Here is a 25,794-nt window from a genome sequence, read left to right on the forward strand (position 1 = left end):
TTTTTAAAAATATATTTTATTGATTTTTTACAGAGAGGAAAGGAGAGAGATAGAGAGTTAGAAACATCGATGAGCGAGAAACATAGATCAGCTGCCTCCTGCACATCTCCCACTGGGGATATGCCCGCAACCCAGGCACATGCCCTTGACCGGAATCGAACCTGGGACCCTTCAGTCCGCAGGCCGACGCTCTATCCACTGAGCCAAACCGGTTTCGGCCTCAGTTTTTTTATTTATGGGAAAAGAAGGGCAGGGGACTAAAACGGCACCTACTGTAATAGGATTGTTTTTAGTCTTACAAGGGTTACTAGGGTAAAGTGTTTAGAATAGTTCCTGGTACATAGTCAATACTAAAGAATGTTATAGTTTTAGGAGTTTTAAAGAGTGTCTCTAAAGAGTTATAATTTTATATTTAATTGTTGTTTAGTTTGATCAAGTTAGAGAAATGTATGATGGATTAAATTATTCTTGGGAATTGTACAGTATATTCTGAGTCACAGCACGTCTAAAATTTAACTCCAGGTTGATCATGAATCTCAACTTGGACTTTAGCACTATCATGGAAGACAATGTACTTCAGCAGGGAAGTAAGGTCCCAAATATTTCCCAGAGTTTGTCCACATAGCCAGACATTTAAATTTCAGGACAGTGCTGTTTCTAATGTATCTTCTTATTTAGGAATATTTGCATCTTCTTAGGGAGTATAATTTATTTTCGGTGCAATCATTTTCTTTTGAAATGGAGCCACATTTGTTGGACAGATGGTTGATAATTCAAATATGTCTTGTGTATTGCATTTCAGTATGGAAACTTAAAGAATGATTCAGTGTCTTCAGCTTCTGTATATCTCTGAAATTATTTAATTTCCACCAAATAGCTCCTTACTTCCTCAAAAATCTATGATTATAGAGAGCTCAGTACAGTTTAGCAATGAGAGATGAAAAAATTCCTCTCCCCCCCGCCCCCTGCCCACCTCTCCTTGCCATTTCAAATACTTTCTTCTTGTCACATCGGGAAGAAAGTACAAACTTGTGAGTCACTCATTGGATGGGATGGTAGGTACAAGGAATTTGGCCTCTTAGACTCTTCAATTTCAGAATCTTGATTTGAGGAAGCTGCCCAGTATACTTTAAAAACAAGTTTATATAACCTAACCTGATTGCCTCAAAATAAAATAGAGCTCCCTAGTCCACTTCAAATTATTACTAATATCCAACAAACTCAACTTGGAGAAAATTCACCACTTTATCATTTTCTCCATCATGCCATGAAATTGATCTGACTTTTCAGTGTCCAGCACAAGCTCGCTGACCAATAATGCAACAGAGATCAAAACAGCATTATTGACTATCATAAACAGTCAATTATTGACTATCATAAGTATTGAGTGATTAAAAGGGTTAGCAATGAAATTTATGATAGTCTTCTCTTCTGGCAGAGAAATTGTTTCCCCCTTTTCTTTATTGTAAGTGCTTCATGTCTGGCAAATGAAATGTTTCCATGTTAAGACTTTCCAGTTGGCAACTAATTCATGCGTGAAAGCATTGGATGATACTAGGTAACTATGTGTGTTTTTTTTGTTTTTATTTAATTTTATTTGTATTGATTTTTAGAGAGAGGAAGGGTGGGGGGGGGGGAGAGAGAGAGAGAAACATTGATGTGAGAGAGAACCATTGATCAATTGCCTCCTGCACATGGGGATCGAACCTGAAAACTGGGTATGTGTCCTGATTGGGAATCAAACACACCACCTTTTGGTGCACGGGGCGACATTCCAACCAACTGAGCCATACTGGCCAGGGCTCTGTGTGTTTTTTAATGTGCTAAAAAATGTATGGTGTGTTACAGCTAGTTTAATTGTTTTTCTTTATAGGTGACATGTCAGAAAATGGCTCTATTATTTACTTCCTATGTGACTTTGGGCAAGTTACTTTACCTCTCTAAGCCTTGGTTTTATCATTGATAATATGGGATTAATAACAAAAATACAATTATTGTTTTTATGTTTATTGGCACAACATAAATATTCAGAATTACGAATTACTACTATTATTTTGACCCAGAGGATGAGGATTATGTATTTTTATTGTTGACTTATTCATATCTCAAAGTGTCTAGACCATTTAGTGAGGATTCAATCAATATCTGGTAAATGAATAAGATCACTGTTATCTTTCCCTTCACCTCTGTTGCTTAACTTTGCTTAATGTGTAACATTTCATAAACTCCTGACATAACATTTTTTGCAAGTTAACTGCTCAAAAATGTAATTGAATAATGTATGTGGAAGTGCTTTGAAAAATGTAAAGGCTATCCAAATGTAATTGATGATGATGATGATGATGATGATGATGATGATGATGGAGTCACTTGCCAAAGAACGGGAATGTTCTTTGCTGACCTCTCCTGTCTGTTGAAAGTGACAGGTAAAGTTTGCCACTTGGAACTAAAACCTTCTAAAATATATAATATAAATGTAAGTATTGAGTGATTGAAAGGGTTAGCAATGAAATTTATGATATCTGACATTTTTTTGCATTTGAGGGGGAGATTTGTCTGTTTTGGCTCTTTAAATATGTGTATCCTTTCCCATCACCCTTCATTTGTATCTTTTATGTGGTTTTGCTTTTTGTTAAAGAGGATGATTATCCTCAAAGGAGGAGGATTAGTCTTTGATTAAGGATTTGCAAAGAACTCTCGTTCCTCACTAGAACTCCCAAATAATGTGTTGTGGCATTGTTCTCCCTTCATCTTCATTTCTGAATATCTTTATTATTAGCTATGTTTACTTTTTTATTCTTCAAAAAAGATAACTCTCTGAATCTAGAACTGGATTTCAGTACCAAATGCACTAGTAGATTTGTGTGTGTGTGTGTGTGTGTGTGTGTGTGTGTGTGTGTGTAAGAGTTATGCTTGATTTTGTTGATAAAAGGTCTTTGTTGTGTTTTTCTTACTCCACAGGTTATTCTATTTTAAGGGACAGATATTGGACTGGAAAAGGGGAAAGAGAAGGATCTGACATGTAATGCTAATTATTGTAGCAATTTATTATATACTATGTGCCGGTTATTGTGCTAAGTAGTTTATACATGTAATATTTTAAAATCCCCATTTTATAGGTTAGGAAATTGAGGCTCAGAGAATTTCATTACCCGAGTTCTCATAGTTAGTAAGTAGAAGAGCTTGAATTCAAATGACACCTGGCTCATTTGCTATATACTTTGAACTCTTGGTTCCTCCATTTTCCATCTGTAAAATGGAATATTTCTTTTTGTGTGTAAAAAGCTCCAGTTTTGGGGGCTGAGGTGAGGAGGAGGATTGAGGAGACTCTTGTAGTGACAGCAGAAAATTACAGATGTATAATGAAATGAATGAATGAATGGTGTAAGGTTTGGAGAAGCTGGAACATGGGGGAAGAAATGAAAATAAAGACACTACAGGCCCATATTGTCTATGTTCTTGTGGGAGTGCAAGTTTTAGTTGTGATACCAAAAGGGAATGATTTTAGAGATGATTTCTAGATAGAACCAATTGGACCAAGAAATAGAATCTACTGGGCATAAGAAACACTTTGATAGACATAATATAGTGAATTAAGACAGATATGCAGGGCGATTAAGAAGGATGTCTAATTCTGTATTGATACTCTAATCAAGAGAAGAAATGAAAAAGGTACCATGCATAATTTTTACTTTGACCATTGTGATGAATATTTATAGCAATCCAAATTTATAAATTACTCCTTATTTATGGCTATCATTTCTCAGTGAAAGGTTAGACTGAAGAGAAGATGAATAGTTTAAAGAGGGGCAATGGCAGCAAATCCATAAGCCATGAGCTTTATGTAGTGAAAGAAGGTGCCAATAAAAAATAAGGTGGAATTAGGATATATGCTTCAAATCTATATTAGTAACCAATGTTTGCAAAGAAGGTGGGGGAAGTATTATTTTAATTTCTCATTTGTCAAAAATGAGACAAAACAAACAAACAAACAAGAACCCCTGAAGCTCAGAGATATTAAATGATTCGCTTGAGGTCACACATGGCTGTAGGTGGGAACTCACACTGCATCCCAGAGTTCTCTGCAGGACATTGTGATAATTCCAGGACATTTACCCAGCATGTTTAGGGCCCAAGCTGTGAAAAGTAAAGTGAGTGGCCTATTTGAAGAAAAGAAAATGAGTAAATACTGAAAATGATAATGAAGAAACTGTACAAACCTTTGGAATATATATCAAACAAAATGGTTATTTGGAGTTCTGTTGAAATGAGAGATGAGAGGAAAATAAGTCATGAAAAATAGTTCTGCATTATTTTTATTTCAAACAAATTTTATCCTGATATTTGTATAAATAATATTAGAATTTTAAAGAATTTATTTTGAGAACATTGGTAGGTTATAGGATAGCTGACATTTAAATTTTCAATTCATTTCAATCACTGTGTGAAGGTTGACCATCTGTTATGTACCTAGCACTGTGACATGTTCTAAGGGAGTTACAAATATTATGTAAGATAGTTCTGTCCTCAAAGATGTTAAAGTGTTGTTAGGGATACTAGATTTGCAAACATGAAACTAATTTAGAACCATAACTAACAGAACAGTGATACATTTATGTAATGCAGTGACAAAGTTTTGAGGCAGATAATGAGTAGTCAGAAAGCTAGTGATGATGTCTGGAGTCAATAGAAGGCCTCAGGAATGGTGTGATTCTTAAGATGGGCTTTAAAGGATTAAATGAAATTGATTTTTCAAAGAAAAAAGTATGATGGGACTAGTGAGGTAAACAAGTTTCATTTTGTGTTTTCTAAAGAAATAAATAGTCCAACCGGCGTGGATCAGTGGTTGAGTGTCAACCTATGAACCAGGAGGTCACAGTTCAATTCCCAGTCAGAGCATATGCCCAGATTGTGGGCTCAATCCCCAGTGTGGGGTGTGCAGGAGGAAACTGATCAATGATTCTCTCTCATCATTGATGTTTCTATCTCTCCCTCCCTCTCCCTTTCTCTCTAAATTCAATAAAAATATATTTAAATAAAACCAGATTTAGTGTAATTGTACATCTGTTCACTACAGTGTTACTTAATGAAATATTGAAAATGTCTAAATGTCAAATAATAGAATAAGGGAAGTGTTAATATTTCATGCTGTATCATACAATTAAATGTTATTAAGCTAATAAAAATGATGAAAGGACAGTATAGCTTGGTGGAAAAGCCTGTCCTATAGCCAGACTATAAGTTCTGCCACTTACTAGCTTTGTGTCTGTGGGCAAGTCACTGACTCTTTTTGAGTTTTGGTTTACTTAACTTCAAATGGAAATGACAATAAATACTTTGAAAAATTATTATGAAGATTAAAAGTAATGTATACTGAGAACCTGATAAATAGTGGGCATTCAATAAACATTATTATTCATAGGTATTATTAGTATGTAAAGAGGTACTGTCTTTCTGAAGGTAAATGTCTCAATTCTTATCAAAAGCTTTAAGATGAATATTTCCTGTTTGACTTGGCAATTCCACAATAAGAAGCTTATTTTATGGAGATAACTAAAGATGTGTGTATTATTTAAAAGGATCTTTGCAACATTGAATAGAATAATGAAAAATAACCCCAATTTCATAAGTAGGTGATTGGTGAAATAAATTATGATTTCACTTACTTAAAGGAAATTATAAAACCATTATAATGAGGATGTAAAAATGTATTTCTGATGTAGAAAGTGAGAAAAGCAGATTCTAAAACTATACACAGTAAAATCCCATTTTGTAAATGTTTATATATATATATATATATATATATATATATATATATATATATAGAGAGAGAGAGAGAGAGAGAGAGAGAGACAGAGAGAGAGACAATTTTCTAGAAGGATAATACACCAAAATGTTAACTGTGGTTGTCTCTGAAGAGTGGGCCTTTCTGTGATTTAGTTTTCTTCATTGTGCTTACCTGAATTTTTACTTTTATGTTAATAAGCATAAATAATTAAATAATAACTGAATTTTGCTTTCGTGCCTTTTTTTCTCAACATGTAGCTGTGCTTTGGTGACATAGGGGAGACAGGCTCAGTAGTGAAGTAGCAGTGTGTTAGATTCGTGTACACCTGGATACAAATCATCCCTTTCTCAGATTCCCCCCTTGTGCGTTTTCTTCATTTTATTTATTTATTTATTTTTAAAATATATTTTTATTGATTTCCGTGAGGAAGGGAGAGGGATAGAAAGATAGAAACATCAATGATGAGAGAGAATCATTGATCAGCTGCCTCCTGCTTGCCCCCTACTGGGGATCGAGCCCACAACCCAGGCATGTGCCCTTGACTGGAATCGAACCTGGGACCCTTCCTTCAGTCCACAGGCTGACGCTCTATCCACTGAGCCAAACCAGCTAGGCCTGTTTTCTTCATTTTTTTAAAAAAATATATTTTATTGATTTTTTTAAAGAGAGGAAGGGAGAGAGATAGAGAGTTAGAAACATCGATGAGAGAGAAACATCGATCAGCTGCCTCCTGCACATCTCCTACTGGGGATATGCCCGCAACCCAGGTACATGCCCTTGACCGGAATCGAACCTGGGACCTTTCAGTCCGCAGGCCGACGCTCTATCCACTGAGCCAAACCGGTTTCGGCTGTTTTCTTCATTTTTATCACAGCTTTAACAGTTGGCTTTCTTGGCTATTTTCATGAAGAAACAAAGTTTAACCGCTGCCAAAATCACTCTCCTCCTCCCTCCTTTTCCTTCATCCTTACTAGGACCCAGCATAGTCAGCACCCATAGTCACTGGGCAGATGTAATGGTGAATAAGAGGCATAGTTCTTGGAGCCTAGTGTCCATTTGGGAGAGATAGTCAGCAATCACCCAAAGAAGTATAGAATTAAAAATTATGCTAACCACTGTGAAAAACATTAGAATAGGATATTATAATACAGAAACATCTGGGTGGAGGATAGGGAATCAATTTAGACAGGGAAGTCAGCAAAGACCTCTGTGGGGAAGTGACAGCTTAAGTCAGCCTTGAAGCATGAGTAGGAGTTAACCAGACAAATGTGAAGGGAAAAGCATTGTATGAAGAGGGATAACCATGTCAAAAGGTTTTCAGATAGAAAACAGTTTTGTGTGTTCAAAACTGGGGCAAGAGCCAGCGTTTCTGACTCTTGTGTTAGGACATGAGGTTGGAAGGTAGGCAGGAACCTGATATAATATGTTAAGTATTTCGGATTTTATTGAGGGCAATGGGCAGCCACTGAAGGATTTGCATGAAACTGTATTTCAAAAAGATTTGTTTGGCCTGACTGGCGTTGCTAGTGGTTGAGCATTCATCTTATGAACCAGGAGGTCCCAGGTTCCATCCCTGGTCAGGGTACATGCCCGGGTTGTGGGCTCTATCACCAGTGGGGGACATGTAGGAGGCAGCTGATCAATGATTCTCTCTCATCATTGATGTTTCTATCTCCCTCTCCCTCTCCCTTCCTCTCTGAAATTAATTAAAAAAAAAAAGAAAAAGATCTGTTTGGCTGCTCTGAGAAGCAAGAACTGGAGAGAGGCAAGAGAGAACCAAGAAGATTTGGAGCTTTTTAGAATCTACCAGGAGATGATGGTGCCCAGCAATGATGGTGAAGATAACGAATAGAAAACAGTTTGTAGGTATCTTTTATTGGTAGTATTGACCAGACTTAGTGACAGGTTGGATTAAGGGAGTGAGGGAGAAGGAACAGGTGTGTCAAGGATGTTTTTCAGAATACTTCGTCGAAGTGATTTGCTGGATTACATAGATGGTGGAGTATGTTCTTTTTTTGGGGGGAAGGGGGATGGTGGTGAGGAAAGAGATAAAGGTTCAGTGCAGGACACGTTTATTTTATGATATCTACAAGATTTCCAGTGGATAAACTGAATAGATGAGGTCTGTTACTCAGAAGAGCTACACATCTGGGATGGAAATACACATAGCGTGAAAGCCTTGTGGACGGAGGGGATTGACTGGAGACAAATGCAGTCTAGGGCTGAACCTTGAGGAATTCCAACGTTTAAACATCAAGTAATGGGGGAGATGGCAGAGCACATTGGGAGGGAAACACGAGGGAGGTGGGAGGAAGATGAGGAGAATGTGGTGTCAGGGATGCCGACGGGAGAAAGTTTCAAAGAGGGAGGGATGGACTGTATGGAATGGGTCGAAGGTCTAGAAAAATGATGACTGGAAAGTGCCGGTTGGATTTGGCAACATGGCAGCTCTAGAGGATGGTGGAAGAAGCAGATTCAGTGCAGTGGTGGTGGTGGAAGCCAGGCTGACGTGAGTGGATGAAAGAACTGGAAGTGATGGAGAGATGAGAGAGTATATGTAATGCTTATAATCTTGGCTCTGAATGGAGAGACCAATAGCTAGAGGGAAACGTCAAGTTAAACAAGAGGCTTTTTGTTTTGCTTTCACAAACATTATTTGAATGCTTATGTAAATGTCTAGGAGAGACACCTGTCGGATGGAGGTTACTGGCGTGGCATGGGTGTTTGATAGGGAAAGGAAAGAAGGCAATGCAGGTAGGCTTTTGATATCGTAGGTACTATGCTAGGTGATTGACCCAGTAAGTGATTTATTATTCACAGCAGCCCGTGATGTGGGTATGATTATCCTCGGATACAGATGAGGAAACGGGTTAAGTGGAGACAGAGCCAAAGTCTTAATCCAGAACTATTTCATTTCAGAGCTCTCACTTAGAGTCTCTTAGATTTCTTCTCTGATGGGGTATTAGTCAGTTTGCTAGAGCTGTCATAACAAAGTACCATGGGCCTGGTGACATAAATAACAGGAATTAATTTTCTCACTGTCCTGGAGGCCAGAAGTCCAAGATCAAGGTGTTGGCAGGTTTGGCTTCTCCTGAGGCCTGTCTCCTTGGCTTGCAGATGGCCAAGACGTCTTCTGTCTGTGTCCTCACACGGCCTTTCCTCTGTTCCCATGCATCCCTGACATCTCTCCTATGTCCAAATCTCCTCTTCTTACAAGGATACTGGTCAGACAAGATTAGAGTCTGCTCTAAGGGCCTCATTTTAACTTAATCACCTCTTCAAAGGCCTTACTTATCTCCAGTACAGCCATGTTTTGAGATTAGGACTTCAATATATAAATTTTGGGGTGGGGTGGCATTCAGTCCATAACAGATACCATCTGTTTTCTTAAAGCATAAGGAAAAGAGTGGTTGTGGGAGAAGTTTTGAAGAGCGTGGAGAGGGATGAAACAGTGATTGCCTAAAGGTCAGTTGAGGCTGGAGATAATTTGTGTATATCCATCCAACCCAATCATCTGGTTTTCTGCAGTAATATTCAGGTATAAGGTTAGAGTGAAAATAAGAACGGAGTGCTGTGATGAGGCTGCTGGGTGCTCACATGGGCTTGGTGGCCAGCCAAATGACCCTCTCTTCTGTGCAAAGCTGAAATGTAAATGAGTTTTAGTCACATCCTCATCACAATTACAGATTACTATATGTCAGGGACCTTGCTGGCTGCCCTCAAACAGTTGCAAACATGAAAGTTAAATAAATCTATGAATTTGTTGCATTCACCAGTGAACATTTTCCCAACTGGTTCTATATATTGTCTTTCATGATTACTCACCAGTATCTTTGTTCTTCTTTCTCTTCCCCCTTTCTATCTTCACTCATCAATTATTTATTGAGCACGTACTAGATGTCTGGCACTAGGAAGAAAAAGAGTCAACAATCTAGTGTGGGAAACAGATACGTATATGTGCAAAAAAGCCCCCCGGTGATAAGTGTTATTATTAAAGTAATAATTTATTTGTTCATTTATCCCACAAATACATCGAGTGTCTACTCAGTGCCAGGCAGTGTGTTAGGCGTGGGATAAGATATGGATAAGATATAGTTTCTGCCTTCAAGAAATTTACAACCTGGTATGGAAAAATAAGCAGGTAAGTAAACAAAAACAATACAATGTGCTGTTTGTAAAATATTAAAAGATCTCAAAGAAGGGAGTGACTTGTTTCTGCTTTCCCTTGCATGTTTGGGCATCCACTGAAAGGAGACATTGCTGAATTCTGACAAAAAATAACTATAAAAATGAACATTCATTTTTTAAAAGACATTTCCGAATGCTTGCTATTATTGTATATGGACAGTTTTGTAGCTCTTGAATTATGAGCAAGCATTGAGTGGGGGATCTGTGGCTTTCCTCCTCATTTGAGCTTATTGTCCACAACTTGCACTATCAGGTGGTGGAATGATTAACCTTTTTCTGAAATACTCAACAGAACCTGCTAAATATTAAAGGTTGAGAAAAGTCACAGTAACAGAATGTTACTGTGATGTTGGGTGAGCAGAAAACATATGCTGGCCTGGTACATATCTCAAATATTTGGGGCTTGAAACTGTGTATTAACATGGGGGCTCCCTTTAATGTGATTTTATAAAAGATGATGAACAGCAGATCAAAAACGCTGAGAAGAAAATGGATTTTTGTAGATTATGTAATTGAAACATTTTATTTTTTAAAAAATATTTTTTTATTGATTTCAGATAGGAAAGGGAGCGAGAGATAGAAATATCAATGATGAGAGAGAATCATTGATTGGCTGCCTCCTGCACGCTCCCTACTGGGGGATTGAGCCTGCAACCCAGGCATATGCCCTAATAGGGAATCCAGCCATGACCTCCTGGTTCATAGGTTGATGCTCAACCACTGAGCTACTCCAGCCAGCCTGTAATTGAAACATTTTTAAAGTGTCACTTATTTTTCCCTTATCTCAGGAAAAAAGTTATTTTTACAACCAGATACTTACTGGATTAATTACGACAATGGATATAATCTTGTTGCTTTCTTCAGAGGTGATGTGCTATATACACACTCAAGGTCTTACCCGCAATCGAGGCTTATTTATGTTGGAAAATACTAACCATATTGTGGAAATGTGTAGGTAGTTGGAGAGAGAAAAGAGAAATTTGATAAGTGGTATATGTGAGATTTAGAATCAGGGAACAATAAGAGCTGAACATTGCTTTGATGTCATGCTGTGAACACCCACTCCCTGCCTTTTGACTTCATTTCACAATGGTATTCTAGAGTATGCCATAGTGGAAAGGGCACCAGGGTTTATAAGTCCTAGCCTAGCTCTGCGGTTGACCACCTCATGTGCCTCATTCCCCATCTTTCAAATGAAATGGTTTTGGAAAAGGTCTTTCAGGCCCTTCTAGTTCGGATATTTCATCATCCTGGGATTCTATGTCCCATGCCTATCAAAAGCATTTTGACGTTCTTTGAAGAAGTTACTTAAGCCAGAATTTCAGTTAGAACACATCCAGGAGCCTATTTCCATGGGCTGTTGGCAACAGCATGGCCTTGCTTCTCCGGGACTTGATTTGTCTTCTGTTAACTGCTGACAGTGAGCCGTTCCACCTAAGAGGCTCCCTGGGTAGCCTTAAAGATTGAAAGGACAAATGGACAGTGTTGAGAGCTGTGTGGAGGAGGCGACCTGAGAGACGGTGGCCATCATGACCCCTTGGGATTTGCAAAGAGGAATGACTAAAACTGGGCCATGCACTGCAGCCAGGTCAAAGGTCAGGTCAGGAATGTGGACAATGCTGGTGACTCCAGGTAGGTCTAGGAGGGTCAATGAGCCTCTTGAGTCCCTCCTGAATGTCGAGGAGATCTGGGCGGCCAAGTTCAGAAAGCTTAGGAAGCCTCCTCATTTCTGAAATGTCTTGGAAGAAAAATGTGACATTCATTTTTTTATTACCACCCAAGCATTGTATTCTTATTTAATACTAAGTTAATCTATTCTAAATATTGTTGCAGTTAAACATTTGCTAAGCACGCTTTTATGAACACTTACCGAGTTAAAGGTCTGGTTTCAACTGATGCCATTGTGCAATGGACGCCCTCTATTTTAGGATTTGTACAGTATTGCCGAAAGGCCTTTGAGTTTTCTCCTTTAGTTCCAGTTAGGTAATATTAAAATAATTCTCTGGTGGCAGAGATATATGTCTATTATTATTTTGCTAAAAGTAAGCTAACTTGGGAGTGATTATAAAATAATTTGGAGTACTGTCTTTCTTAGTGATAAAAAAAGGTAATGGCTAATTTGTGAAAAAGTTATTAAACCAGATAACTAAAAATAATTTTGTGTTCTGATAACAATTTTAAGAAATTAAAGGTCTTTTTGTAATTGTTTCGGCCATGGAATTCCAGCAAAAATTTACATATTTTTTAAAAATACTGATTAAATTCCTGTATCTGATTATTAAAACTAATAACTGTATAGCTAATACACAGTACAAGATGATTCCTCTTCTTTTTCTTTTTTTTGTTTTTTTTGTTTTTGTTTTGTTTTGTTTCTATCTAGTTGCTTCCAAGATCCGGTACTTACAGGAATATCATAACCGGGTTCTCCACAACATTTACCCTGTACCTTCAGGAACAGATATTGCAAACACCCTGAAATACTTTTCTCAGACCTTGTTAAGGTAAGCTTTAAAATATCCTCTACTTTGAAAGAATTTCTAGGTAGGACTGCTGAACTGATTGGGATTTAAATTTTGATGGAACTGAATGTTTCGAAGGACCTTACGTTTTCTAGTGCTCTGCCAGAAGAGTCTGGGCTTAGGTCCCTGGGTGTCTATAGCAGATCCGATCACAGGCCTGAGTGAAAGAAAATCAGGGTTGCATGGCTTCTGCCTGCGTCCCTCTGTAGAACGTCTTATCAAGAGATTTATATGGTGATAAAAGTTATGTGTCTGGCAGTAAATAGAGAGTAGGCTTAAAAGAAGAAACTGTAGTGCCAACATTAAGAATAGGAAGCACTTACGGTCTTAAAGAAAATCAGAATTATGTAGCATTTTAGGTTCATCAGTAGTATTTCGTACTGATGTGTAATATCTAGTATTAACATATATTATGTGGTACAATATATGGTAATAACAGTTATTTTTAATTTGTGTGGCACTTCAAGTGTTCACCATACTTTACCATTGACATGGAAATTCTCTGGAGGACCAGGAAACAACAAATCCTGTCTGCTTTTACCGTAACGTAGTGACAGGAGGGACCTATCTGCTTCTCAGTTCTCATCAGGAAAAACAAGCCTTTCAAGAAAAGACTCCATCATTTGGGAAATAACATCCAGAAAGTGAGGGGAACACTTTATTTTCCATTAAACTCTAAGGCTCAGTCTCTTCCTTACCATGGTCTTCTCCAAATCTGGTTGTGGAAACACATAGCTTTGACCTGCTACTGTTTCTTTAGCTATATTACAGCAAGTTTGGTAAGACAGGTACTAGGCAGGGAAAGAACACCAATTTGGAATGACCGCAGTGGCACTGGAGTTCACTGTGGTAGGAGGCTTTGCGTGGGCAGACTGAACGCTTTGCAGAAAGAAGCTGCATGCGGTCAAGTCAGTACTAGCCGTCTGCAGTCCTGCTATCACTTTGTTCTTATCTTTGGAGTATCTTTTCTCCTTTCAAACCTTTAGTGTCCCTGTTCTGTCTTAAAGGGATTCTGTTGATCAGATTCATAGATTTCATGCTTGCATAGTAAGTTTAGGGCCTTGTTATAGGATATTTCCCTCATTTTCAAATTGCAGTGGAATGATTAGCTGTTTTCATAGTAATAATCAGATAAATTTATGCACAAAGGCATCTGATTCTGTTCTCTTGAGTTCTCCTTTTGCCTTTGAGGTCAGTGTCCTCAGTGGGAAACACTTTCCTTTATCACAAATTTTGAAAGTTCTCGCATGGAGAGGTACTTCTCAGTAAGAAGCAAATTCTGAATTCCATTTGCAAAGGAACTGTGGCATCCTCGTTGGCACTTGGAGCTTACTGCTTAGGTCTTAGTCATTGTGCCAAAAAGTTAAGAAATTTAGGATACTGAAGTAATGTTTGCAAGACAGGAAGGTTCCATTTTCTTGGGCAATAGAATAGGGTCATGGGTCATAGCATTTTTTTTTAAAGGTCATAGCATTTTAATGATCAAACTGATATTAAGGTATTTTGTTCAAGCAGCTGTTGGAGAAGATTCTATGCAATTGAGCCAAGTCCATTTTCAAAGGGAGACATCAACAGCTACCAGTAGTAATAATACTAATGATAGCTATCATAATCATAGTAACATTGTATAATAATAATAGTAATTATATGTGTCAAGCACTGTTCTAAGCACTTTTCATGTATCATCTCATTTAATTAATCCCTTATAATAATTCTATGCAATAGTGTATTATTAAAAATTTTTTAGTTACAGTTTACATTCAATATTATTTTGTATTGGTTTCAGGTGTATGGCATGATGGTTAGGCAATCATAGTCTTTTATATAATTTTTACATTCAGAAGCACTTCTTGCTTTTAGAATTCAGATACTTGGAAGGAAATAAGAAGAAAGAATTAGAGGTGACTTTTCATAGAGTAACCCCCTGTCTTTGTATTTGGATATTGTCAAGGATGCTAAAATTATTATTATTATGATGATTAAAATATGCAACTTGAAGTTTCAGTAGTTTCATTTGAGTCAGAATTGCATTTTTAGAGTAATAGTCCTCTGGTATTCTTGCATGCATATAACTCTCATTGATTTCAGTAGACTTTTGTACATATTTCCAAAGGCAGTAATTATCCTCGCTATTTAAGTTCAATTAATTTAATCCACAGGAGAGGAGAGATTATGTTTAGCATAACTAACTAGATCAGCAGTTGAATAGTCCACATATGTCCATTTAGCTGATAATTAGACTCAGGATAGAGTTCATGGAGGTTCCCTAAACTCTAGGTTAGTGGAAGGCGAGTCCTGCGTGTTATTCAGCTTGCTAGCCCTCGAGCCTAGTGCAGTGTTTGGTCCTTAGAAGAAGATCAGTATATGTTTGCTGATTTGAATTGACTTTGGTTCATATTTCACCTATTGTAGGGACCCTTCTAGTGCACTGACTTCATCTAACCTGGGGTCTTGGGTAAAATTTCATCTGAATTCTGATTTGTACTCATTTTAATTTGGTAGGAACCTAAGTGTAAGAATGGACACACAGTTTGCACACAACTTAAGGGTTTAGTTTTTTTGTTTGCTTTTAGTATTAGAAGCAACTATGAAGATCATCTAACTTAATCCCCCCTCACTGCTACCAGAGGTGTCTGTCCGTAATTAGAAGCATTCAGGGCCATGTTTTAAACATCTAAGGTCTTTGAGGTTCTTGCCTTTTACTTGGCAGAATATTTAAAGGATTCCAGTCTTCCCATGTTAAACATTCTCTCTCTTCTGATGCCATTCAAGCTGGTAGTACAGAACATCTTTTTAAAAATCATTAAGTTTGAGGAAAGTAACTTGCTGCTAACCCTTTAGAAAAAGTTTAATATGTTTTTAAAAGGGATTCTAGCCTCAGTTTGACATCATAATTGAATTATAATGTCTGATCACTTAGGAGGAGTATATAACTCTTCAAATTACTGATTTGAAGTCTACAGAGAAGCTTAGCATGATCAAAGAAATTTTGTTTGGTGCATAAAGTCAACTCAAGTCAACATTTATAATCTTAGAGAAAGTTTATTTTATGTATTAATTTTCTGTGCTATAAATACCTTGGGGCAACTTCTCATCTTTACCAGCACCCACAGAGATCTTTTCTTGATTTCTCTTGATGTTGAAAGTAAATGCTTGATAAAGAGGATCTCAGGAGGGAGAAGGAAAGGTGAAAAGTTGGATGCTGAGTCAAACTCTTCTGAGCAGGACATTCTTAATATTCTTTTTGGTTGGATGTACAGACCTCGGGGAAAGAATTTCAAATGGGGAAGTTGTTTTTATGATTCCCAAGTTAGACAGTTTGGTTGGGGAAATAGGTGTGTGTGTGTTTTTCTGAATAAAACTCACAAAACATCATAAAATCACAACACATCGTACATTTATTCATGAGCCCTTCTTAAGTTTTTCCACAAGTGAAAACATTTCCTTACATTGAAACATGAATGGTAATTTAAAGCTGGTTTCATGGATAACTCATCCTCAGCCATTTTTTCCCCCTCAATTTCACCTACTTATTAAATCTGAAGGCAGTGAGAGAGAAGTCTTAGACATTCTTCCCTCCCTGCATGTCTGAAGTTGTTGCTGCTATCATTTGGGAATGCCGCATATACAGGAAGGGAAAAATACCAAAATAGAGTCTCCAAAGTTGATTTACTAGTATTTGTCAAATTATATCAAACTTTGGAAAAATAGCAACGTATATTTGAAAATATAATGTGCTGTATTTTCCCTACGAAGGAAAAGTTTGATGAGAGCACTGTACTTGATTGAAAGGATAGTATTAATATATGATAAAGAGAACATTTTATTCTCAATGGCAAAGTGTTGTTTTTTTTTTTATACCACTGCTGTAAGATCCACATCTTATAAATTTGGAAAGATGATGGTAGTCGGCTAATTTAGGGCTGAAGTTTGGGAAACAATATTTCTGACATATCCATTGTGATTCTAAAGGTATTTTCAGCTGGATAGAATCCTATAGTATTAAAATAGTTTTTTGTGGTGACTGGGCTTATTATCAAGAATATAACATTTAAAGGTATTTTTAGGAGTAATTGAATTATGTGAGGAAAGTATAAAGCCTGATGGAAAATGATGATATTTATATTAGATGTAGACAGGCAGGGGTAACTGGAATGTTGATATTATCCCATTGTAAAGTAGAAGCTTACAAAGTTAAATACATCACACACAAAAAAGGTAAATTAAATCCCTTAAAAAGTAAAAAAAAAACCCTTACACTAAATTTTAAGTTATTTATTGCTAAGAAGTGTTACATAACTATTCTGAAATTATTTTTATTATTATTGATTGTTTTTCCCTCGACATTGGGGAACAGAAGACAAAGGAAATCGAGGTAAATTAGGCACATGGAAAACAAAAAGCATGTAGTTATTTTTCTGACATTGTAACATATTTTGCACTAAGAGTAAATAAAAATAAATGTAAATTTGGAATAGCAAGCATGCTTGACACTAACCAATTCTTCACCCCACTGTAAAATTTATAAATGTAATATCATTAACTAAGAACTTAGTAATATTTTATTCACATAGAATAAGTGTAAAACAAGGTTATTTTTATGTAATGAAGCGTTTATAAATTGTTATGTTTTGATTAACATATAAAAGCACATAAGTGCAGCAGATATTATCATTATAATGTATAGCTATTGTCTTTAATGATAAATAGTATAACCTCATTTTAAAAAATCTAAACATTTGGCTATGTAGTTATTTTTTCTATTTTTAAATTAACAACTTTTCTTCTTTATCACTTTTACTAAAAGGTTTTTATTTAAAAATGAAGGCTAAAAGAAAGCCAATATATTTTTTATAATTTATTTTTATTCCCCTTAAACTTTTTGTTAACTTTCTAAATTATCTTTCCTCTAGTTTTTAGTGAGTTTTGTTGAATAATAACGTAAGTAGCAGCAGTAATATATGAGATCTTATTGTATGATATGCAGCTACCTGGCAGATACTGCTTGCTTAGCCTTTAGAATTTTGAAGGTAACTATTTAATAAACCATTATTTGTATTCATAGAATAAAATGTTTCCTCCCCAACATGCAAAATTAAAAACACACACATAAATAACCATTATCATTAGTTCACAAACATATGCTACGGACCATTTAATATATATTATTTTACAGCTTTTCCAATGTAGTTTAGCTAACATTTTAGAAATATGTATTATTTCTAAATTCATATGCCTGTTTAAACTTCATTATCTCAAATGATACTGACAGAATGTCATGAAACAGTATCATAATATACATATAGACATTATTTTGATGCAATAAACATGTGATTTTTAAGACTTTCTTAATAAACACACATGTTTATTCTTTGCTAAAACATGTTTCTGCAAGTGCCATACCTATATTTTGCAAGTTTTATTTACCTGATTAAGAAAGTCTTGCTAAAAACTTCCTTTGTTTTGAAAGCTTTTTAAAATTAAGAATAAAAGCCCTATCTTGGTAGACAAAGTCGCTACTTTTCCTTCCAGGAAACTTCTTCACCAGATCGATAAACTGTAAAACATGGGTTTGGCACTGAAACATGCATTTTTATATTTTTGCTCCTTACTAACCAGATAACACATGAGATGCAATGCAACTTCCGCAAAGTAAACCTTGCCTTATTGGTATCTGAGCACGAAGCTGTGTGACCTAGATTTGCAGATGCTCCTGGTGTGGCAATTGCATCTTATGTGGGATATATCTGGTGTTTTATTATTTGTTTTAGAGTGTCATTTCAATGTAATGTGCTGTTCTTTGTGTCTTTGTTGTCTCTTTTTTTTCTTTGTCCCCCCAACAGCATTTTGTCCCGCACAGGGAAGAAGGAAAGTCAAGATGCCTCCAATTTGACAGTGCCCATGACCATGTGTCTTTTTCCTGTGCCATTCCCACTCACCCCATCTCTAAGACCGCAGGTCAGTTCCATCAACCCTACTGTTACTCGCTCCCTCCTTTACAGCGTCCTGCGAGATGCTCCCTCTGAACGCAGCCTGCAAAGTCGTGATGCTCACTTGTCAGACTACCCTTCTTTGGACTATCAAGGCCTCTACGTGACTTTGGTGACTCTCCTGGATCTAGTTCCTTTACTACAGCATGGCCAACACGGTGAGCATTTACTCGAAAACTCTGAGACTGTACATGTATATTTATGGAAGCTGGAGACTGTTGTTATTGGAATAAATTGCTTGAAAGGTCTCTGTGTGGCTAAAGCCTTTCATACACTGAAATTTAATTATGATGTTTTCCATCCTAACATCTCGCTGTTCTATGGCCAGAGGGATGCTATCCAAGTGGGTCTGAATTGGGGGCGATAGGGCCGGGGAGAAGAGAAAGACTATAACAGGAATGTATCTCTTCTTCCCTGATCTGCTTATCATGGAAACTCTTGTTGAAATGATTTGGGAGCTAAGACTTAAAAAGTTGTCCCCTTGAAAATGTAAGAGGTGGAGCTTGAAGAGCAGGTCAAATGCGCTGACTTAATTCTGTGATTTTTTGGGGGGCCACATCACAGAATCTCCCTGGGACTCATTTTTCCTGTCTTTAAACCCAGGAAATTAGATAAGAAGACATCTCTAAAGAAAAAGAAATATCTAAGAAGTGTTGCAAATGTAGCTAACAACCAGTAGTTAATTACAAAATGTTGGCTATGTGGTAGAATGCTGTATATGGTGTACAGTGAACAATATCAGTGGTGCCTTAGGACAGAAGCCCGGGAACATACTTCTTAATTCTTCCCTTTCTTCTGGGTGTCTTTATTCAATTTCATTATCTTGTTGCTTACCAAATTCTTCTAACCCATAAAAACTAGTCCAATAATATCTACTGCTCAACCATTCAGTGTTATAGTTGGGTGAATCAAATGGGAAACCATACAGTAAGAAAAGGGATTTTTGCAGAAAATGAACTTTTAAAATGCCAGTTTTCTTAACTTGAAAGCACTGAGAATTTGGTTTCTGGAAGGATGATACCAAAGTTTCACTGTACAGAAATATTGGAATTTGGGAAATGGGTGGGTGATGAGGGGTTATTTTGCTTTTTAGTTATGACTAACTCTCCTGTGAAAATGCTTCATGGTTTATTTAGTAAGATGTGTTCCTAATTTAAAAACAAATCTACTTTCATAGAAATGATGAAATGATCATTATTGAATTTGTTTTTGCTTGTATTTACAATTCTGTATGATAGTGAATATAAAAACTTAGAAATTTGTAAGCTTGCTTATCATATAATTTTGTAGCTGTTTTAAGCCAAGTCACTTTTATTGTGATCCTATCCCGGCTCAGAACTTAAAGGAGATGACCCTTTGAACAGAAGGCTGCCAGAGTTGATTGTGTGGTGAGCTTGTCAGTGCTTGTCCTTTGTGACTCCAGCCCTGAGGTCATCCTGGCCCTGTCTGTCCTGGGCTGGGCCACTGTGTTAGGCAGCTGATCTTTATCTTCAGAACCCCTTGATTAAGATAGAAGCATTCACTTTGGTGACTCACAACTCATGTACTTGCAATTAATGTGTAAATTATGACAATTTCAGGGGGGATGATTTGCATTTTTGCTTTTATACCCACAGCTATTTTGTGACTTTTCACTGGTATGTATATCCCGAGCTCTTGTTCTGCATAACAAAGCTTGAAAGATAGGGGGAACCTCACTAGACCATCCCTTAGAGGTTACACACAGTACAGCATTGTTTCTCTGAGCGTGGTCTGAACAACATCAGAATCGCTGAGGAATCTTGAAACATGGAGTTCTGGGTCCCAAGCCAGGATTTCTGAATAAGAATCACTGAATTTTTAACTAGCTCTCTGGATGATTCTCTTGTACACCAAGTTTGAGAACCAACTGCGGCTAGGGCTAGAGGCTGTGTCTGCACCGGGGCCGTGCCGTGTTCCCGGAAGAGTCCCATTTTTGTCTCAGTTCAGCCTAGTGACTCTTAGGAAATCTTGGACAATCACTCCCCTCTTCCAGGCCCCAGTTTCCTCATATGAAGAATATTCCAGGTGGGCTCTCAGGCCCCTTTCTGTGCGAATGTTCTGGAAGTAGGCTGAAACGCAGCTGAGGTGTCTTTTTATGCACAGCCTCAGTTAACTACTAGTGAACCACCTGTGGATTTTCTGTGTCTTCACCGGGAACCCAAGGTTAACTGACCTTGCTCCCAGTGTATAGTGTGGCCACATCTCTGTTGGCAGTTGATTGCTGGCTGAGATGGCACCTTAATTTTAATGAAAATCAGAAATGGCATTAGGCACTAAGGAGGTAAATCTGCAAAACAAGTCTAATAGTTTTCTTTTATAATGAATATGGAAACCATCAAAATCTTCATTGTCAAGTCAGTGGCTGATGACCTATATTTTGGGAGGTCTAGAATTCAAAATACACATTCAGTGCAATGGGATTTGATCTACATGCATTCTAAAGCTAAATAGTTATGCTTTTTCAAATTTCCTCTATTTTTACTCCTTGTGCAGGTAATAATAATCGTAATAATACAAACATTAATAAAATGGCTAATATATGCAGAACGCACATTATGTATTATGTTAAGCACTTTACATTTATCTCACTTAAAGCTCCTAACAATCTTTTTAATGAAGTGAGGTAGGTACTGTTCCTATTCCCATTTAAAACTGTTGATAGATTATTATTAGGTGGCACGTTCATCTGTGATAATCGATAACTAAATACTCAGGGACATCCAGCTTCCTTTCTTTGGTGCATCTGAAATCTGCCCTGGTGCTGGGAGATGCAAATTACCTTATTGCCCAAGACTCCAGATGTAGGAAGATTGTAGTTTGGTTATGGGTTAGAAATAGCCTGTTTTTGATTTTATTTTTGTTAATCCTCACCTGAGGATATTTTTCCATTGATTTTTTAGGGAGAGTGGAAGGGAGTGGGAGAGACACACAGAGAGAAACATCAATGTGAGAGAGACACATCGATTGGTTGCCTCCTGTGCATGCCCCAAAATACGTGCCCTTGACCAGGAATTGAACCCAGGACCCTTCAGTCCACAGGTCAATACTCTATCCACTGAGCAAAACTGGCTAGGGCTACCCTGGGTTTATTTCCAGTCTTGCCCTTGACTTTTCTAAAACTTCCAGTGAGAAAATAGTTTAACATCCTGTGCCACAGTCATCTTGTGTAAAAAAAATGGAGGTAAGAATGCTGGAAGGATTTCGGGATTCATTAGCCTATGGACAGTGTTTCTAATTTATGAAATTGAGGAGTAATATGAATAACAAGTATTACTAAAGCTTGGTAAAGTATTGAGGAGAAGCTCATGTACTAGATATTTATTTGTCTTAGTGCAGTCATTTATTGAGCAAATGCTGTATACTTACTATACTGAGTAGTATGTTTTAGAACTTTTAATAGGAAGGGAACAATAGTTGCTTATAATTTAAATCAGTTCATAAAAACTTAGAATGTATAATTAGCATATTTTGTTAAATGGCAAAATATTCAGCGGCTGATTACTTAATTTTCTTTTGTAGATCTTGGACAGTCAATATTTTATACAACCACGTGTTTGCTGCCCTTTCTCAATGATGATATTCTGAGTACTTTGCCCTACACGATGATATCAACATTAGCTACCTTCCCTCCATTTCTGCACAAGGATATTATTGAATATCTTAGCACATCTTTCCTACCAATGGCTATATGTAAGTTCAATCTTACCTAATACCAGATTATTTTTACATATTGTACAAATGGAAATTGCTTTTGCTGTTTGAGGTTATAAATTTTCAAGATTATAATGAAATCACTCGCTATGGACATGTGCCATGATTTAAATTCAGTCACTTCAGCATGAATATTTTTTTTTAATATATTTTTATTAATTTTTTTTACAGAGAGGAAGGGAGAGAGATAGAGAGCTAGAAACATCGATGAGAGAGAAACATCGATCAGCTGCCTCCTGCACACTCCCCGCTGGGGATGTGCCCGCAACCAAGGTACATGCCCTTGACCGGAATCGAACCTGGGACCATTCAGTCCGCAGGCCGACGCTCTATCCACTGAGCCAAACCGGTTTTGGCTCAGCATGAATATTATGATGAAAACCAAAGATGTGGAAGACGATTATACCTTAGAATTGTTTTATTCACATAGTTTGATCTTATGCAATAGGAAGAGAGAACATGACAAGGCACAGTTTATGTTTCCTAAATATAAATTATGGTATTTTTTTTTGCCACTTGAGAAAAAAAAGGTGGAGAGAATATTGCCTCAGTTGTAGAAATTGCTATCTTTTGCATTTGAAGGCTGTAAGGTCTGATGGGAAGAGCAATAGATAAAGTCAGGATATGTAGATTCTATCTAGTCTCAGTTCTATCCATAATCTGCTGTGTGATGTTTGGCAACTCACATAGTTGAAAAAACATCTCCAGAATGATGATAGCATCAGCTTTCTCTCACAGGGGTGTTGTGGTGATAAAGTGAATCAAAATATATGAAAACACCTTGAAAACAGTTAAGGCTTGAGACTCATGTGCAAGTATTGTCAGAAACATGGAACTGATTTGAATTCTATTTTGCTTTTGTAGACTTAGTTCTTCAGGCTTTCCAGACATGAGAGCAAAGAGAAAAAAAGTTGTGTTGTAGCTTTTATGATAAAAATCCTCCTAAAATAGTTTTTGTAGAAATGGATTATGAATTATCTATGTTTCAGTGGATAGTCTGAAATTATTATGTTATAGCTTGAGGGCTTAAATAGATCTCAATTCAAATCATAGCTCTACTACCAACTAGCTGTGTGACTTTAGGCAAGTTAACTAACCTTTCTGTTTCTTACCTGTAAAATGAAAATAATAATAATGGCTGCTTCATGGAGTTGTTGTGATAATTGAGCTGTTGATTATGCTAACAGATTGATAAGATGCTAGCACAATGCCTAGTGTTCAATAAGTGTTAGTTTACTTCTCTCCTTCTCTCAACTTTTGTTCTATAAAAATACCTTTATTGGTCACATTCAATTCCTAGTGATCATTTTTCACCATTTTAATGTTATGTACTTATGATCTCATTGAAGTTGCTGCTCTGTAAATATATGTACCTTTGAACCACATTTATGTATTTTATAATCAAGTTTAATTTTAGCTATGGAATTATAATTTTCATGTCTTTTAAGCAAAGAGTTTGATTTCTGACTAAATTATGTAGTGATTAAAAAAATTAGCAGACTGATTATACCATTCAAGTAATAGAATATTTAACCATTTTCTTTTTTTGTTCTGTTTATCCTTACGGACAAGTACTTGTTTATGGCTATAGCCTTAGAAAGGGATGGCCATTTAGAAAAAATAGCAGGTGAGGCTGCATTTTTGTAACAATTAATCCAAATCACTGTATTCCTACTTTTTTAGGAATAAGTTAATTTGGGGAGAGGCATTGCATATATCAGGCCTCTGAAGTTACACTTAAGACTGTTCAGGCATTGGGACAGCTGACAATTTGTTCTTTACCCTTGATTAATTTCTACTTAATTAGAAACACAGACCCCAAAACATGCCGTGTAGTCACACTGAAATTCTAATGTATTTAAGTGTGTGAACTGTGGCAACTGAGGAGGACAAAAGAGTAAATTTACTTTATAACATATGTGCGAATTTTAATGCTTACTTGTGGAGTAACTTGCTATTCATTTACCGATCTGAACAAGTCTTTATGTGTCTGAGACTTCGTTTTTATCAACTGTAAAGGAGGGGTTTGAAAAAAATGTTCCCTCTCTAAGGTTATCTCTGGCATTAATAATCTATGTGAAATAACGTCAATCTTATTTTATGTCAGACGCATATCTCCTGCTAACCCAATTGCTGATCTGGTTCATTTATTTTGTTGCTCTAGTTTTAGATTCTTAGTTCCGATTTTCGTTTCTCTTCACCATTCCTGTGGTTCAATGATAGCCAGTTTTTTTCATCTTTAAATATTTGAAAAATAAATTGTAGTACTCACCTTAAAGTCAAATTTTATTAAATGGTTCAAGTGTTTCTTTTGCTCCTTCACAAGGGAGGTACAAAGACAGAACCATAGATAGAGGGGTCAGGTTCTAGATTAATCATGTTAAAATGAACTGATGTGAGAATGTGTGTCTGATGCTTGCATCCGTGTTGTTTCTATTCTTTGGAAATTGTTTCAGTGTCTAGAAATTCTAACTGAATCAAGAGAGTAGTGTTTAACTTCTTTCAGAATATTATTTCAAGACTGAGGTGTTAGGATGAAGGATATTGCATTTTTTGAATACTTGATAAAGTCTTTAAAACAAAGACACTTTTTCCTCAAAAAATTAAAAATGGAATTCCCATTTGACCCAGTAATCCCACTTCTAGGAATATATCCCAAAAATCAGAAACACCAATCAGAAAGGATATATGCGCCCCTATGTTCACAGCAGCACAATTTACCATAGCTAAGATTTGGAAACAGCCTGAGTGCCCATCAGCAGATGAGTGGATTAAAAAACTGTGATACATCTACACAATGGAATACTATGCTGCTGTAAAGAAGAAGGCACTCTTACCATTTGCAACAGCATGGATGGACCTGGAGAGCATTATGCTAAGCGAAATTAGCCAGTTGGAGAAAGAGAAATATCATATGATCTCACTCATTTGTGGAATATAATAAGCAACATAAACTGATGAACAAAAAGAGAGCCAGAGAAAAAAATATTTTAGAATATAAAACAAAGACACTTTTATCTCTTTGGTATGGTGTTCTCAAGGTCAAATGTAAAACGTGGACAGTTTTTTAGGTATTAAATGATTATGTCATTAAGGGCCTAGAAGATGACATTCTGAGCTCTAACATGGGTCTTATGAGGTATCACAGTTCTTTCAGTTTTAAGGGCCATCCATGGACATCAGTTGTGTCCTTCATGTCATTTTGTCAATAAACCAATTACTGTGCTTCTATTTTGAATAAGTCCTTTTGAGGTGCAACAGAGCAAATTGCAGTTTATTATGAAAATTTCCTTTGACATAACCTTTTCTTTTTAACGCCTTCCATAAATAAGATATACTTCTTTTTATTCCAAGTTTGTGCAGTAGGCTTTGTTTATAAATAAAACATATATATTAAGGAGTTACTGAGAATTGAAAAAATCATTTGCATTTCACCATGGAAACCGCTTTTTTTTCCCAATAAAGAATCTGTGATTTGTGGACTGAATTGAAATATGGTTGGTGGGAAGATGATACTTTGGCAGAGAAGAGAAAAAGCTGACCCCTAATGAACATTAATTGATGTAGGCTTTGTTAT

The 25,794-nt window shown here is 36.6% G+C and overlaps 1 protein-coding gene across 4 annotated transcripts in view; it reads left to right on the plus strand.

Moving 5' to 3' along the window:
• Positions 1 to 25,794, plus strand: part of UNC79 (unc-79 homolog, NALCN channel complex subunit) — a 226,455-nt gene that overhangs the window by 33,272 nt on the left and 167,389 nt on the right. For 3 of the 4 annotated variants that reach the window (XM_081097312.1, XM_081097314.1, XM_081097315.1), the window contains exons 1-3: positions 12,431 to 12,477; positions 18,339 to 18,643; positions 22,026 to 22,196. In XM_081097312.1, the coding sequence (XP_080953438.1) occupies positions 18,397 to 18,643; positions 22,026 to 22,196 (418 nt within the window). In that variant the 5' untranslated portion in view covers positions 12,431 to 12,477; positions 18,339 to 18,396. Of the gene's footprint in view, positions 1 to 12,356; positions 12,478 to 16,852; positions 16,871 to 18,338; positions 18,644 to 22,025; positions 22,197 to 25,794 lie in introns of those variants that run through there. The other variant, XM_081097313.1, reaches the window with a different exon arrangement.

Source organism: Myotis nattereri (genome assembly GCF_964212035.1).
Source record: "Myotis nattereri genome assembly, chromosome: 1".
In the NCBI taxonomy this organism is placed as follows: Eukaryota; Metazoa; Chordata; class Mammalia; order Chiroptera; family Vespertilionidae; genus Myotis; species Myotis nattereri.